This window comes from Onychostoma macrolepis, chromosome 12, assembly GCF_012432095.1.
Source record: "Onychostoma macrolepis isolate SWU-2019 chromosome 12, ASM1243209v1, whole genome shotgun sequence".
Classification (NCBI taxonomy): Eukaryota; Metazoa; Chordata; class Actinopteri; order Cypriniformes; family Cyprinidae; genus Onychostoma; species Onychostoma macrolepis.
The window spans coordinates 7921515-7938580 of NC_081166.1; the positions used below are offsets into that span (position 1 = coordinate 7921515).

Consider the following 17066-nt stretch of genomic DNA (forward strand, 5'->3'; position numbering starts at 1 on the left):
ATCAAAAGTGAATGGTCTACTTGATTTTGTTTTGTGTAATGTAAGCCTTGACATGAAATATTGGCACATAATGGAAATATTTCTTCTAAAGTGTACCGTTTTTAAGATTGTTAATGTTAACATTTGCACTTTTTGTGGATGTGAGGATGAAATATTAATCCACCTTTTAGCATGAAATAACCCAGGAACTGAGCCCCATTTTGATCCTTTTTCAAGGTATACCTATTCCTTCAGTCGTAGTAATAATTAATTATTACAATAACTTTATAAGTTATTAGAACGTTTTGAAATGTGTTCATTTAATAGTACAATTTAACAATAATAATAAAAAATAATAATAGGAGAGAGTGGGGCATGACCTAATGGTTTTTGACTTTCTCAGTTTGTATAAATCTATTGGGTTCAGAGTATTCCCATCCTCAGTGTATTCCCATCCCATATATATATATATATATATATATATATAATGAAGATTTCATTTGCAAAAACAGATAACTACAAATGTTTTTAAAAATCATGTTTTTTTTTTGTTTTTTTTATCCTGCGTTCCAGTTAATATCAATCAAACTTCAGTTGGGTTGTTTTGATTAAATAATAATAACTAAAAAAAATACAGCTAACTAACACAATAAAAACATGATAACACAATAAAAAAGATGATTTATGAAAATTAATAAAAACGGAGTTATCTGTTTTCGTAAATAAACTCTTCATATTAAACAGAGATAAACATTAATTTAAGTAAGAAATTTACTTTTGCTATCGTTAAATGTTCCGTGATATCTTCCCATGTTTTAAATGTGATACATTTAAACTATTTTTCCCCAAGTATCGACCCTAATTATTATTGTTATTCCCCTACATTTTTAGTTTAAACTCTCAAATATAGGCCCTAGTAATAAAATAAAACTAGGCGTGGTCATGCAACGTCAGTTTAAGGCTAAGATTAATATTCATGAGTGAAGCTTTCGTTAGTTGTAAAGAGGGAACGGCCAGTGTAGGCTATAGAAACCAGCTGGTGAAACGAAACTGAAAGTGTAGCGAATGCAATAAGAAGCCGAACGGAGGGGAACTGCTACGAATAGTTCGGTTTGCTGACAGGAGTGATGACTATTCAGGGAGAGTGACTCTCCAAAACATGTATGTGTCATCTATTTACAATGCCAAGGATCAATTCAGGTAAGTCATAATGTATTTTGTTGTTAATATTATAGACACTCGTTTTGTTGCGAACGAGGTTTATGATTAATCTATTTTTTTCCAATGTGCTGTTTTGAATTCTATATTTCACTCAAATTTGCCCTCATTTAACTGTATTTAGACACTTTTTTTAGATTTCAGTATTATTTCTGATAAAGGAAACCTATGAGAAGTTATGAGGAAGTTGTTATTGATGAGCAGAGATGGTTATAAGATTTAAGTTTTGAGCTGAGAAAAACATAAAACCTTGTTATGAATTTGAGAAGATATGTCGTTGCAGTCATTGAGGCAATGCAATATTCTGTGATCCCTTATGAAAAGTTTCCGTAGTCGTTGTATAACCACCATATTTTAACCGTAGTTTTCGCAAAAAGATAATAACCTCAGCATAATAGCATAATAACCACAGGTAAAATCATGGATGGCTCCTGGTTAGACTGTGGTTTCTGTTAAGCAGACTATGGCATATGATATATATTAAAAAAATACAAATTCTTTTTTTTTTTTTTTTTAATGCCTAAAATTATGTATATTTTTATATATTATACATACTTATGAAATATTTATCTTAGAGAATCTTTGACACTTGAACCTCTTTTGCAACAACCAGGAAGCCACAAGCTGTGAAACCATAGAAAATGACAAGGAAGAGAAAGAGTGGAGAAAAAGGAAAGGCAGGTGCACAGAAGAAGGGGGCCCAAAAAAGAGATGGTAGGACATCTTCATCCAGAACACGTTCACAGAGCCAAACTAAAGGCAAGCATTCTCACCCAAGCCCAGCCAGATCCACATCCAGAGGCCATGGAGAGCAGAGCATGGGTGCAGCAGAGCCTGAACCACTGAGTAAAGAAGCTCAGACTCAAACAAGCCCAAGTGGGCTGGAAAACAAGGAGACTCAGACGGAGACTATCAGTCAAGCAACACAGCAGACACAAACAGAGCTCAATGGCAACACAGAGACCACAGAAGTGTCACAGCCAACAGAACTCAGTCCTGAAGATGTTAAGATGGAGGTGGAAACTGACCAGTCAAGGAACAAAGGAAATGAAAGTGATGGAGAAAAGGATGAAAGTGTTGAGAGGAAGAAAAGGAAAGTGAGTGAAACAAGGGAACCTACAGAGGAGACAAAAGAAAGGACCAAACTATCAGATGGTTGCAGAAAACAAGATGGAGACAATCAGAAAGACAAAGTTGCAAATAAAATATGTTCAGAAGGAGATTCACAAAAAGACACTAAACTCAAGTCAGGAACAGAAGAACCAAAATCGTACGCAGCAGCTGCTGCAGCAGGAAAGACTGAGCAGTCTAAGGAGCAGAGAAATCAGCCAGCAACAGTTCAGGATAGCAAAAGAAGGTTTGCAAAATTATAACATAATGCACTTATTAAATCAAATGTTTAACCTAAACAGTTACGGATTATGACCTCTAATAATTATAATATTATTTTCATAGAAGACTTTCCCCTTTGAGGGCTCCAGCTGAACAGCCGGTGTTCACTTTCTACTTTTATGCTGTTCTGGACAAAAAATTCAGATTTAACAAACAGCATGACTCTCTTTTGCTCCTTCGTGGAAATGAAGTCTTTGAACTACAGATTACACATTTTTTGTAAGTCTCATTAATGTAGAATGGCAACATAGTTGCTTGTATTATAGCCTATGGGTAAATATAATATGAATTGCATAAGATTTAGCTGATCTAAAAGTTTTTGTTGCTGATGTTTCTTGTTGCTTAGGGGCCTACAACAGGATGGCTATTTGATTGAAGCAACATATTCCGTTTGGGGACTCATTGATAGGGGTGTTCCAATAGAATACAGTTATGCAGTGCAGAAACAAAATGGCCAAATTTTGGAAATGGCATTAAGATCTGTTTACATCCCCACTGACAATACAGTAAAAGGTACTGAAAAGTGTTACGTAAGTTTTTTGGTAATCTGTTGTACATTATATGTGATGTTATGCCTGATCTGTGTTGTGTTTCCTCTCAAGAACTGCACCTTTATGAAGGTTACATAAGTTCAAGTTCGAGATCTGTTAAAGAAAGGATGACGAACTGGATCTTTCAGAATGCACAAAAAGAAATTTGCAAACGCTGGGAGACCTCTGCACATGCACTGCTGGACAGAGTGTTTAAGAAATGGGGGTCATTTAATGACGAAGACAACAAGACACTTATCGAACACCTAAACAGTTATAAACAAGGTTTTCAGTCAGTCATGAGCCGTTTGAAATTTCCAGAGTATCTTTCCCCTTCTCAAATAGAAGTAGGTGTGACTTTCTTTACTCCATTTTCGAAAGACTATCCTAACAGAGTAGAAGAATTATAGCTCTGCCCTCTTTGTTTTAGGTCTCAGAACTGATTTCTAGTAGACTGAGTATGATTTTGAAAGAAGAATCTGGAGGAAAAACTTCAGAGAGCTCATCTGGGATCAAATCATTGGAAGTGGCAATCTCAGTGTTCCAGGTGTGCCGTGGCTGTGGTGTGGATCTTGGCACAAAGGACTGGGGCCAACTCTGTCAAGTAGTCTCTGAAAGGACTGCTTCTCTTGGAGAAGTGCAAACAACCCTACCATTAATTGACTTGTGAGTAAGGTTTATTGGACAAATCTGTAGTTTCAGAGAATTTTATGAAAAATATGATGATTTTATCTGTGTCCCCTAATGCACACTAAAGCAAAGCCTTGCCTACTGAATAGTTGTTATTGTTTTACATAATGATTTGTGTACATCTTAAAAGACACCACTATATCATCATGATTTTGGTGTCTTTGCAGCACTGTGATGGGACTGATGAATCAGTGTGCAAAAAAGCTCATCTCAGAAGTGGTGTTACTTGTTCCTGTCCTTCATTCACTGAGAAAGCCAGGAGCAACGTCAGATCCAGACTCAAATATGAATGAACAGAAATGGGCAGGGCTTGAACACATAGACTGTCTATCTTTTAGGGAGAGAATTAGAAGAGTCCCTGACAAAAGGAGGTTTGTCCAAATACTTTTAGAGGAGCTCATTTTTAATTCACAGTTTTCTTTTATGACTTGAATATAAATATGATATATATTACATGTGTTGTTTCTAAAATTGTAGGATGGTCCTTCAGCTGATCAAAGATCACTCATCAATGACCAAGGATAATCCTTACTTGTTGAAAAGCTGGCTTTCCATGGTGGCTTTTGAGGATATCCCTGAGTTTGTCCATTTTACAGGAGTTGTTCCTGAACTCCTGATCCAGAGCCTGATGTATAGAATGAAGGAGGCTGAACAAAACACTGATCCCAACCGCATGGAAAAAAACCTGGAGGTACCTGATTAAGGGCACATAGCTTGCTGTACAGGTTTTGCATTTGGCACAGAGAGAGCATTTTCATGCCAACAAGTGTTTGCTTTATTAAATTGCAGGCAACTGAAAAGGTTCTGAACGTCTTGTTGAAGAGGGTTGAGGAGGACAGAGAACGGTGTGCAAGTTTATTAAATGTGGTATTTATTAAACATAGTAAGCTTGTTCGTAAAACTTTGATATTAGGCAGGTATTAATGCAGAATTTCTTTAATCACAGAATCACGGAGTCCAAGTTATCTGGCCTAATCCTTCGGTGTTACAGAAATGTTCACAAGAGTGTTTGCAAAATCGCTCGACTTGTCCCACAATATAGAGTCACAGTGCTTTCATTCAAAATCCTGCTTAAAACAGCTGAAATTCTCCATGATCATTTTTCAAAGGTACTGTTTCATTGATATCTTCCTGGAAGTCATTTTAAGGGTGGTATTTGTAAGCAAATTATTTTATTTTGCAGGGCGGGGAGGAAATGAAACAAAAGCAAAATCACCTCTTGTCCATGCTTAATGAAATTCAAATGGATTTCAGTAAATGGAGAGATGGGCTGCTACACATTCCTCTGATGAAGGAGTCTAAAATTACTTACCCTAAAGAAATACAGGTGTAGTAATCAGTGCAGCCGATCAACTTAAAGGTCATGCTAGACTTTAAGAATGTGAAACTTCTTTAGACACTGTTCGCTGTTCTTTGAATTATACCAAGAGCTAAATTTGTGTCTTTTAGATTCTTTATCAGTCAAATGTCTTTGTACAAATTTTCAGGTCAGAGAACTTGGTAGATGACTGTATCTATAAAATAGTAATTGTTGGTTTTGTTAATTCTTCTCTGTAGTTGTGGAATGATTTGTATGGGATTGAGTGTTCAATACCAGGCGTCTCTGAAAGCTGGAAGGGTTTATTAGACCGAGACCTGAAAAGAAGAGTGTCCCAGGTAAGGTATCAACCTTATTTTAGAAGCATATACATTGGAACTGTACATAATGTATAGCACCATCCTCCTTTTATTTTTTAGATCTCTGACACTGACAAGATTGTTGCATGCTGTCTAGAGACGTCAGCAAAGGCTATTGAGAATAGTCATGCAAACCTTCAGTCTTGTTTCAAAGAGTTTTGTCAGACTGCTATTAAGAAACAGTGTCAGGTAATGTCACCATGTCACCTTTAATGCTGAAAGAATTATTATAATTTTTTGCAGTATTGATGTATGTATGACTGCTCCCTTGTTTTTTCTTTACTGAAAGTTAGTTAGATTAGTGTATTTGTATTTACTTGTACATCTTTTTTACTTGTACATCTACATTTTTCTTTTTGCCTTTTTGGTGCAGGCAAAGAAAGAAAGAGACCTTTTACATTATCTCTTTACCAAGTTCATTTCGTGGCCTGTCGTGTCCTCCATTATTGTGGAGTCAGCAGCTTGCTTTGGAGAGGATCATGAAGGTCGTCTACTGGACCCGCAATCAGCAATAAACTTCCTCTTATCTCGAGGTGCAGTAACTGGGTCTTACAAGTTTCATGATCTTAACATGATCTAACAACAAAGTGACTAGTCAGAGAAAGAAAACCTGGACACAGTTTAAGAATCCATCATGTATATATACATAAATACATTATGGGTAGCAGTTGTTCATTAACATGGCTTATGTTCAATTTTCACAGACAAATGGAATCAGTGGAAGTTGGAAGATGATGCCAGTCGTTTAATAGCAGATAGTCAATCATTCTTAGGTTCTCTAATTCGGTCCCTTTGCCAGGGAAATATACCCCTGGGCCACCTTAAGACCATCTTTAAGTCTAAGAGTCAATTTCAGAAGCTTTACAACCAGCGTAAGTGTTATTCACTTTGTATCATTACAACTTATAGAGGTCTCTTTAGGCACAAGCTTATTCATCGTTTTGTTTATTTTGACATTAGATAAGAAGAACAACAAAGAAGAGAATATCTCAATCGACGTGTCAGAGCTACTCAGTCAAAGAGAAGATGACTTCAAAGCCTTTGAACAACAGGAGTTGTTCATGACCAACCTTATTAATATGCTGGGGAAGATTACTGATGTCATAGATGGTAAGGAAGTTACCTTAGGACAAGGGTTTTCAAACGTTTTGATACCATGGGCCTCCAAATATGATGAACCCTTTGTAAGGAACCCCCTTTATAAAGTATTAAGATGAAACTTAATACCATTTATATGTCTGAAAAATAATAAGTGTGATATTATAAAAACATGCTGTTTCCAAAATGAAATAATTGGCATTTATAATGTTGCATTACCTGGAGTAGACAATTGTCAGTGTAAGGAACTAAAATATATATTTTTCATTGTTTTTATTTTAAAAATAAAATTCAATTCAGATTAGTTTTTTATTTCTTATTTTTAAAAAGGAAAAGTGTCAATAGAATGAAAAAAAAAACCCCATCATGATTAACGTCATGATTTTCAAATGAGATTATGAGAATGAGAATTCATAGTCAAAAACCGCTTGATACATTTGTCAAGTCTTTTATGAAGCTTTCTGAAGATTTAGATAAAATGTTTTATATATATATATATATATATATATATATAATGTATGTATGTATGTTTGGGATCAGTAAGATTTTTAATGTTTTTTTTAAAGAAGTTTCTTCTGCTCATCAAGGCTATATCTATTTGATCAAAAATACAGAAAAAAACTGTTATTTTGTGAAATATTATTGCAATTTAAAATAACAGTTTTCTGTTTTAATATACTTTAAAATATAATTTATTTCTGTGATCAAAGCTGAATTTTCAGCATCATAACTCCAGTCTTCAGTGTCACTTGATCCTTCAGAAATCATTCTAATATGCTGATTTATAATCAGTGTTGGAAACCGTTGTGCTGCTTCATCTTTTTTGGGGACCTGTGATTTTTTTTAAAAAAAATTTTTTTTAGGATTCTCTGATTAATAAAAGGTTAAAAAGAACAGCATTTATTTAAAAAAAAAAAATTTTGTGTTACAATATACAATGCGATTGAAAAGTTTGGGGACAGTACATTTTTTCTTTCTTTTTTTTTAAATTAATACTTTTATTCAGGAGGGATGTGTTAAATGAATAAAAAGTCATAGTAAAGACTTAGATTGTTAGAAAAGATTTCTATTTTGAACAAATGCTGCTCTTTTTAACTTTGTATTTATCAAAGCATCATAGAAAAACGTATCACATGTTCCAAAAAATGATAAGAAGCAGCACAACAGTTTCCAACATTGATTATAAATCAGCATATTAGAATGATTTCTGAAGGATCGTGTGACACTGAAGACTGGAGTAATGATGCTGAAAATTAAAATAGTAAAACAATATTAGAAATTACAATAAGATTTCACAATATTACTGTTTTGTCTGTATTTTTGATCAAATAAATACAGCCTTGATGAGCAGAAGAGACTCACTTAAAAACATGAAAAATGTTACTGATCCCAAACTTTTGAGCGGCAGTGTGTGTATATATATATATATATATATATAAATATAGCTAGTGTATATATATATATATATATATATATATATATATATATATATATATATATATATATATATATAGCTAGTGTATATATATATATATATATATATATATTCCTTTTTAAAAATTTTTATTTAATAACTTTGCTTCAGTACCAGAGGTTTCTTCCCTTGAAGACATGGTCAAAACCAACCTGCAGATGGTACCTCTGGACAAACTGGTGGAAGTGCAGACATATTTCTCCAAAGAGGATCTTGACAAAAGCAACACAAGGCGAGTGTTATTCTACGATGTTGATCTGCAAGTCCTAGACATGGCACGGGAGATGCATGAAGTGAAGACCAGCAACCTTCTTCTATCTTTATGGCTAGAAAAGGCAACCAAATATTTTATGCCTGGTCCTCAGCTTTTGACACTAGACCTTACAGACGTCCATGACAGAATCTGGAAACCTTGTCTCACTGACTTCCTCAACCTTGGTCTACGGATTGCAGTTGGAGCAACTTCTTTTAAAGAGGTGGACCAAGCTTTGAAATGGTGTGGGGACAGGGGTGAAGGAGATCGTTTAAAGAAAGAGCTTATTTTGATGGCCACTATGCTGAAAAGCCATCAATTTCTGAATGTAAACTGGCCAGAGGATCGGCTCAATCAGATTCTAGAATACAGACGCCTTTACCATGCTGCAGAATCTGCTGAGGTCATACTGAAAATCAAAGATAAATTGGAATTACAAGGAGACTTCAGCCATATTCATAGCCTGATTCAAGTGGTAATAAACCAGTCATTATTGTGATTGCATTATATTTAGCATGAATGTATGTTTGTTTAGATTTGAACATTTTTATTCTTCTATATATAGAGAGATGACTCCTTCAAACAAAACACTCTGGGTTCGCTGAGTGATGACCTCATCAGAGCCAGGCAAAAACTGGCGGATGTCAAACGCCACCACACAGCCTGTCTGAAGGCATTCTTGGAAAGTGATACTCTGATCAAATGGGTCAAAATGCAAATTCCAAGTAAGATTATTTTATTTTTTTCTTGATTTATCTGTTTTATAGTGTTGTAGTGTGGAAAAAATCTTCATATTTAATATGTTTCATCTAGGTTTAAGAGACTTGAAAACCTTTATGGAACTGGCCTCAATTTCTGCTGGAGAGGATGATGCAGACATTGATAGGCTGGCCAGTTTCGAGACTGTTGTGATGGGCTATGGCCCTTTGCTTTACTCACTACCAAAAAATGCAGGATTTGAAGAGTTTATTGACTGTGCTAAGCAAGTATGGGACATCCTTGACAAAGATAAGAAACTCGTGGATAAATTGGTTAGTTTCTGCAAACAATTAACAAATACAATAATTTAATTTAAATGATTCTGTACACCTCTAATCTTCCATTTACTAGGTGTTGAATTATGCATCTTTTTAATGCAATTTAAGACTTTAAATTTAAATCTTGTATACAGGTAGACTCCAGGCGGTGGTTGGATTGGCTGAAAGGTTTAAGAGAGACTCATGGCTCTGTTGAGCAATCGTCTTTGTCCATGGCCTCAGATATCAACACTGGAGGCGTGTATCATGTGGGCTGGCCTGAAGATTTCAATGGGAAAGTGAGTAGATACTAGTATAGAAATTTTCAGTGCTTAAAATCAGACTTTTTTTTAAACATTTCCACAAAAATGTTTCTTTAAATCAGTTAAAATATTACATTAAGCAAATATGCTGTGCGACAGGTAAGTTTGTGAACATCTGTTTAGTAAAAGAACATTGTCTTGTGACATGTTTGTAGACAGGTTTGGACAATGTCTTTTGCGTGAAGGTGACAAAGAATGAACAAGAAAAGACATACAATCTTAATGAACTCCTAGAGCTACAGAATAAGCTCATGCTGATGTCTTCAAAAGGGGAGCATGGAAGGGAGCAAGTCAACAAGTTTACTCAAGTAGGTCCATTATCACAATTGTCCACCAGCCAAGAAATATTAAACTGTTGATGTCTGAAAACAGAAGTTCCCAATAAAGATCTCTATATTTGCTTCAGTTTATTCAAAGAAATTGGCATTAGTTTTGTGGAGACTTATCTCTATTTTCATCTTGTAGGTTTTTGAAGGAGTACAGAGGATGGGCCGCATCCTTCTTCAGTTGCGCACATCGGGCAATATGCTATTTCGAAACTGGGGGGCACAGATAACGTGCAACGACCAAGATCAACCCTGCATTCAAGTTAGCTTTACCCAGTTGAGCAAGTGTGTTGCATATCATGGTGAGGTTGAAGAGGAGCTTCAAAAACTGTGTCGCTCTCTGGAGAACTTTCATAAAGATTGGTGTAACCACTTAACTAAGACACGCTCTCAGTACTACGCACTGAATCATTACACCTCAGAGCAAATTGTTTTTCTTTGCGAATGGATCAACAGAATTAGCATCGAAAGGAAACCTGTGCCACAACAAATGTGGCATCTTTTGACTCCTATTAAACCAGATTGTAACTTAAATGACATAAGAGAGGCCTTTGAAAAAGCAACGGATGACATGGCAGAGGAATCAGTACAAAACAGTGATTTTGACCTGCCTTTGAGCTTCAGTTTACTAGATGTTGGTACTGAATGCTTAGAGGACCTGTGGCAGCAATTTAAAGAGAACATGTCCAGGTTCCTTACCCACTATGTGGATCTCAAAACACTTGGACGTTTCCTCTCCAATCTGTCTGACATGAATCAAATGCACATCAAACGCAAGATACCTCCTGTTCTACAAGAGGGAAGGCCAAACCTTGTCCAGTGCCCTGTTGTGGACTTGATTAGCACAACTCTGTCTTTTTACACAGAGAGTCCAGAGCATCCTCTTCCAACAACTGATGAGGTATTAATGTGCCAGGAGGAGACAACTGAAGAGGAGGTGGAGATTTTCCTCCGTCGATGTCTTGGATCCCAAGGCACTGCAAGCAATCATCAGAAGATATACACGCTGGTCAATCCAGGTTCATTGACTTATGATGTGAGCGTGGCACTGGTGAAATGCTTTGAGACACTAGAAAGGAGTACTGGGCCTCATTACCGTCTAGTGATGGTCTGTCCTGTAAACCAGGATAGATATGTTCCTTCCTTCTTCAGCAACTATAAAGTACAAACAGGTCTGAGTATATCTACAGAAAGAATTAAAGCCTATCTTCGCCATCACTTCCGTATCCCATCTGAGCTTGTTCCCTACTCAGAAGTCTATCCAGGACAACTCTCTGTCTGGATGATTTCATCCAAACGTCCAGCTGTTGGTATGTTTTAGATTCTTGTATATTTAAGTCAACATGGACAAAATTGACTTTTTTTTAATGCATTTTCTTGACTTTATGTGCATGATTTATAGGTGCATGTTATTGAAAAAAGAAGGTGTTTTATCAAACTAATAATTTGCTTTGTCATTGCTTTTGAAGGGGCTTTATTTTTTGGACTGATGTTATGAATCCCCCCTTATTTTTAAATCCCTTTCCTCCAACCATTTATGTGTCTTAAAAAGTTGTCATTGAATATGTCATGTTGTGGAAGTAAAATAGGCTGCATTTCATGTTGTTAAATACATTATTGTGAAATTGTTACCAAACATTATGCTAATACTCTTTTCTTTTTCTCTATATTTTTTTCCTATTATTGGTGCAGGAAAGTCACTATATGTCAAGCGTCTATTTGAGAAGTTCAAAAAAGAGTTTACAACAGCCACCTGTCTAACAATCAGACTCATCGAGCCCTGTGTTGACATGGATGGATTTGTCCAAAGCCTGTCTGAAAGACTGGCTCCACTGAGAGAGCAGGACACTGTGCTGTTGCACATTGATATTGCAGCAGTATGTTTTATTTTTTTTTTTAAATTAATCATTTTTGCTATAACATGCACTGTTATATACAGTACTAACTGTGGGTCACTTATAATTTGTCTCACTACATTTCTTTTTATGTCAGTTACATCATGGCTTGGAGGAATTCCTATTCAAATTACTCATTCTAGGATGTCTTAGTGACAGCAAAGGAACAATATGGAGGAGAAATGCAGCTCACTTGGTGGCAATTGAAGCACTTCAGCAAGTACAAAAAAGTCAAACCCAGATGGAGGTGCAAACCTACTTTTTCCATTTTGGTAACTTTTTGTTCTTTGAACAATCGTTGAGCTACAGGCACTAACCTGTTTTTTTTTGTTGTTGTTTTTTTTGTTTGTTTTTTTACAGATAAGCAATGGGTTTTTGCATGCACTTCCTACTATCTTCTGCAGACCTCCTAAATATGTCAAAGCTTTGGAGATCAAGAGAAAAAAAGGGGGGTACACATCCTTAGATCCACTGATGGATAATGAAGAGTTTAAAAGTGAGGCTATTCAGAGACCCTACCAATACTTGAGAAGATTCAACAGGAATGAGAACTTGGACCGTTTCAAGTATCAAGCTCAGTCTGCAGAAGGTGATCCGGTTGACTGTCTCCATCATCTTTTATCAAACTACGGCCTGAAAGACCCATCATGGGCAGAATTAAAGCACTTTACTTGGTTTCTTAACCTGCAGCTTAAAGACTGTGAGAATTCTTTGTTCTGTGATCCAGACTTCCTTGCTGACAATTTAAGTGGCTTCAAGGGCTTCATAGTAAAATTCATGATTCACATGGCTCGAGACTTTGCCTCTCCATCCATTGACATCTCTGATGAGAGCCCCACCTTTTTCTCTGAGAATGAGGATGAGGAAGATATCCTAGCTAAACTATTTATTCGAAAACGATGGGAGAATGAACCTCACCCATATATCTTTTTCAATGCAGACCATTTCACCATGTCTTTCTTAGGATTCCATGTGCAGAAAATTGGGACAATTCTTAATGCAGTTGATCCAAGAAGTGGCGAAGTGTTAATGGGAAATGTGATGACACAAGAGCTCTTTTCAGACATTGAGCGACAGAGAATTAACCTGTCTGAGGACTTTGATGACCTGTCCAGAGAAGACAAGATTCAAAAAATTTCCTTTGTTGTTGGTGCCAAAAAAGGCTGGGAAAAAGGAAAATTTGATCCAGACCCTACATATGAACTCACTACTGACAATGTCATGAAGATGTTGGCTATTCATATGAGATTCAGATGTGAGATTCCAGTGATCATCATGGGAGAAACTGGCTGTGGGAAGACGCGGCTTATACGCTTTCTCTGTGATCTGCAACGTGAAGGTAGAGATGTTGAAAACATGAAACTAGTCAAAGTTCATGGAGGTACTACTTCTGAGGTAATATATAGGAAGGTGCGAGAAGCAGAAGAACTTGCTCAGGACAATCGTCAAAAATATGAACTTGACACAGTTTTGTTTTTTGATGAAGCCAACACAACCGAAGCAATATTTGCCATTAAGGAAGTGCTATGTGACAAAACTGTACAAGGGTACCCTTTGAAGAAAAATTCTGGTCTGAAAATAATTGCTGCCTGCAATCCATACAGAAGACACACACCCAGAATGATTGAGCGCTTGGAGCGTGCTGGGCTAGGATACAGAGTGAAAGCTGAAGAAACAGAGGATCGCCTTGGTAAAGTTCCCATGAGACAGCTTGTGTACCGTGTGCACCCTTTACCCCCAAGCATGGTGCCCCTGGTATGGGATTTTGGACAATTAAGTAATTCAACTGAGCACTCTTATATCTGTCAAATTGTGCAGAAACAAATGAGAGATCATGGATTGCCCCATTCATGCCAGAGAGTGATCACAAAAGTTTTGGCTACCTCTCAAAGATACATGCGCGGACAAGCAGATGAATGCAGCTTTGTAAGTCTTAGGGATGTGGAGAGATCAATGTGTGTCCTAGTTTGGTTTTACAACCACAGAGTTGATCTGTTTCCAGGTTGCGACAGGACTGAAATTGAGCTGATGACCTTGAAGTGCTTGGTGCTTGCAATGGGTGTTTGCTATTACCCATCACTCGAAAAGAAAGGGACATACCTAGCGACTATGAGCAAATGCTTTCCTTGTCCGTTCAACTCCAAAGAGTCACTGGAGCGGGAGATAACGTCATGCCAAGACTTTATTCTTGGGAAAATACAAACAAGAGATACAATTGCCAAAAATCTGGCTTTGAAAGAAAATGTCTTCCTCATGGTGGTCTGCATTGAGTTGAGAATTCCACTCTTTCTGGTTGGCAAGCCAGGGAGCTCAAAATCTCTTGCTAAGACTGTTGTAGCAGATGCAATGCAACGTCAGGCCTCTCACTGCGACTTATTCAAGAAACTCAAGGAAGTTCATATGGTGTCTTTTCAATGCAGCCCTCACTCAAGCCCTGAGGGAATCATTGGAACCTTTCGAAACTGTTCCCGTTTCCAAAAAGACAAGAATTTAGATGAGTATGTGTCAGTGGTTGTCCTAGATGAAATAGGACTTGCAGAGGACTCTCCTCAGATGCCACTGAAGACATTGCATCCTCTTCTAGAGGATGGATGCATAGACAGCGATAACCCACAACCACATATGAAGGTTGGATTTGTTGGAATCTCAAACTGGGCTCTCGATCCAGCAAAAATGAACAGAGGTATTTTTGTGTCTCGTTGGGACCCAAGTGAGAAAGACTTAGTAGAGACGGCAGAGGGAATTTGCTCATCCTCCCATAATAACAATCTTCTCAAAATCAAGCACCTCCTGCCAAAGTTGGCAAAGGGCTACCTAGACATCTGTAAAACTGACATTGAACAGTTCTTTGGACTCCGAGATTATTATAGCTTGGTGAAAATGATTTTTGCAGCAGTCAACAGTTCAGATCAAGAACCATCTGACAGTGAGTTGGCAGAGGCTTTGTTGAGAAACTTCAGTGGACAAAGGGATGATTTTGATCCTCTTGATTACTTTTGGGACATCTTCCAGAACACTGAAGTCCAAAGGCCAAGTACACTGAAAATGATTGAACAAAATCTTGACTGCAACAGTGACAAAGAGTGCCGGTACCTTCTTTTGCTCACAACTAACAATGCTGCCTTGTACATTATCCAACACCACATTTTCTCCAAGGAGAACTATGCATGCCCTGAAATTGTCTTTGGATCAGGATTTCCCAAAGACCAGGAGTATGCCCAGATATGTCGCAATGTGAGTAGAATAAAGGCATGCATGGAAACAGGTCGAACAGTCATCCTATTGAATCTCCTCAATTTGTATGAGAGCCTGTATGATGCCTTGAATCAATACTATGTCCGCTTCAGTGGACAGAATTATGTTGACTTGGGACTTGGTTCACATAGAGTAAAGTGTCGAGTTCACGAAGACTTCAGACTGGTTGTGGTGGAGGACCAGGAAAAAGTCTACAAAAAGTTTCCTGTTCCACTTAAAAACAGACTGGAGAAACACAAAGTTGATAGGAGTACGGATTTGACTCCCTGGCAGCACAGAATTTTGGAAAAACTCAAACAGTGGGCAGAAGACTTCTCAAACGTTCATCAATCCACTGAAGCAAAATTCAGCTTATCAGATGCCTTTGTTGGGTTCCATGGGGATGCTTGTGCCAGTGCACTTCTGCAGGCTTTAGAGAAAATACAAAAACGGGGCCATGATAAAGCTGCTCAAAACAATGAACTTCATTGCATTCCCAAGTGCGATAATGAAATCAGTGAACCAAGTAAAGGGGGCTCTAATATTAATGTGGCCAAGGATGTATACATGAAGAAAGGGGAAAGTGAGGCTCATCACATTGATGAAGATGAAGATGTGACAGAGTCTCAAGAGGAAATGAACAAATTCCTTGATGAGGAGGAGGTGGAAATGGAAGGAGAAGGTGCCTCAATGGAAGTTGACAACAAGGTACAGGATGCAGAAGTTTATGAAGACACTGAGACTCTTGGAGATGCTTCTGAACTTGTGAAAATGGAGGATGAAGATCCTGTTGACATTGAGGCAAGAGACAGCTTGGACTCAAACAAAACCATGGATGAGGAAGAGCAAGTCTATGAAACTGCCAAAAGCCTTCTCTTGAATTGTGCCTCACCAGACTCTGTACTTAGGTTAAAGTATTCAGAATTTGGAAATCAGGAGAAAGACAAACTTCATAGAATGTATTTTCATCAGCAAAGCCATCAATCTCTCAGAGACCTATTAGACAACCATTTGAACAAAAATGATCAGGACAAGAACAGATTCTTGGAGGTAATGTTTACTTTTGTTGAAGTTTACCAATGCATATTCTTGTTAAAGATTTTAAGCAATGTGTACTTGATTTAATGTCTTATGTCTATCAATTTACATTGCAAAATCAATGCATATGTTTTCTGTAACCAGGTAACCACGTTCTCCAATCTTCTCACTGAAGCTGATGTGAGAAATCTTGCCCCAGCCTTGGGCTTGTCCACTGAGCGGTTTCTTCTGCTCTCTTTACACCAATTTGACACAGAAGCTTCTTTTTGCAGCAAGATACGGTAATGTTTATATTATTTTTGTTGACTTTATTCAGCACCTTTCACAACAAATGGTCAACAATTTCTAAAACATTGTACCTCTTTTTCCAAAGGTCCTTCCTGAGGGAATCTGGACTTTCACTGCACATTCTTTTGGTTCAGATGGACATGGAAGAGTCTTTGTGCAAAAATGAACTTATTGCTTCTGCAAAGTAGGCCCTTTGATGCTGTTTAAATCAGATTTCAATTTATTAACAACCCAAATAACAGGAGTCAGAATCAAATGACATTTTATCTGTCACTCTTTTTACATCAGGTATTGTACCATGAATGAAATCTTGTCCTTAAAGTCAGATGAGTGCAACTTCTATACTGTGTTTATCACAAAGCTCTCCCGAATTGGGGAGCATTGTAGAAAAAGTGGCAACAAGTACACTGGCTTTCAAGGAGGTAAGTGTATTAATTTTGGCAGGTGAACCTTTGTGTTTAGATATTGTCGAATAAACATTCTTATCAAGTGTCTTTTTACTAAAGGATTTTGGCTGTCTGCACATATTGATGACCTCAGAGATTCCAGTGACATGACCTTAAATCTTAAGGCTTTTTGTGGAATACCTATAAGTAAACTCATCTCCCAGAAAGTCGAGTCAGGTATGTAATGTA

At 37.2% G+C, this 17066-nt stretch overlaps 1 protein-coding gene across 3 annotated transcripts in view; it reads left to right on the forward strand.

Annotated features, from left to right (window-relative positions):
- Positions 1-992: 992 nt before the first annotated feature.
- Positions 993-17066, forward strand: part of LOC131551119 (E3 ubiquitin-protein ligase rnf213-beta-like) — a 30480-nt gene continuing 14406 nt past the window's right edge. For 2 of the 3 annotated variants that reach the window (XM_058793798.1, XM_058793800.1), the window contains exons 1-29: positions 993-1179; positions 1811-2554; positions 2653-2808; positions 2936-3102; positions 3192-3466; positions 3550-3785; positions 3977-4180; positions 4287-4500; positions 4599-4654; positions 4756-4918; positions 4993-5136; positions 5367-5465; positions 5547-5675; positions 5860-6019; positions 6191-6358; positions 6447-6596; positions 8170-8786; positions 8877-9036; positions 9125-9342; positions 9483-9626; positions 9806-9958; positions 10116-11286; positions 11669-11853; positions 11969-12118; positions 12232-16155; positions 16288-16424; positions 16517-16615; positions 16720-16853; positions 16938-17054. In XM_058793798.1, the coding sequence (XP_058649781.1) occupies positions 1839-2554; positions 2653-2808; positions 2936-3102; positions 3192-3466; positions 3550-3785; positions 3977-4180; positions 4287-4500; positions 4599-4654; positions 4756-4918; positions 4993-5136; positions 5367-5465; positions 5547-5675; positions 5860-6019; positions 6191-6358; positions 6447-6596; positions 8170-8786; positions 8877-9036; positions 9125-9342; positions 9483-9626; positions 9806-9958; positions 10116-11286; positions 11669-11853; positions 11969-12118; positions 12232-16155; positions 16288-16424; positions 16517-16615; positions 16720-16853; positions 16938-17054 (10246 nt within the window). In that variant the 5' untranslated portion in view covers positions 993-1179; positions 1811-1838. The remainder of the gene's footprint in view (positions 1180-1810; positions 2555-2652; positions 2809-2935; positions 3103-3191; positions 3467-3549; positions 3786-3976; positions 4181-4286; positions 4501-4598; positions 4655-4755; positions 4919-4992; positions 5137-5366; positions 5466-5546; positions 5676-5859; positions 6020-6190; positions 6359-6446; positions 6597-8169; positions 8787-8876; positions 9037-9124; positions 9343-9482; positions 9627-9805; positions 9959-10115; positions 11287-11668; positions 11854-11968; positions 12119-12231; positions 16156-16287; positions 16425-16516; positions 16616-16719; positions 16854-16937; positions 17055-17066) is intronic. The other variant, XM_058793799.1, reaches the window with a different exon arrangement.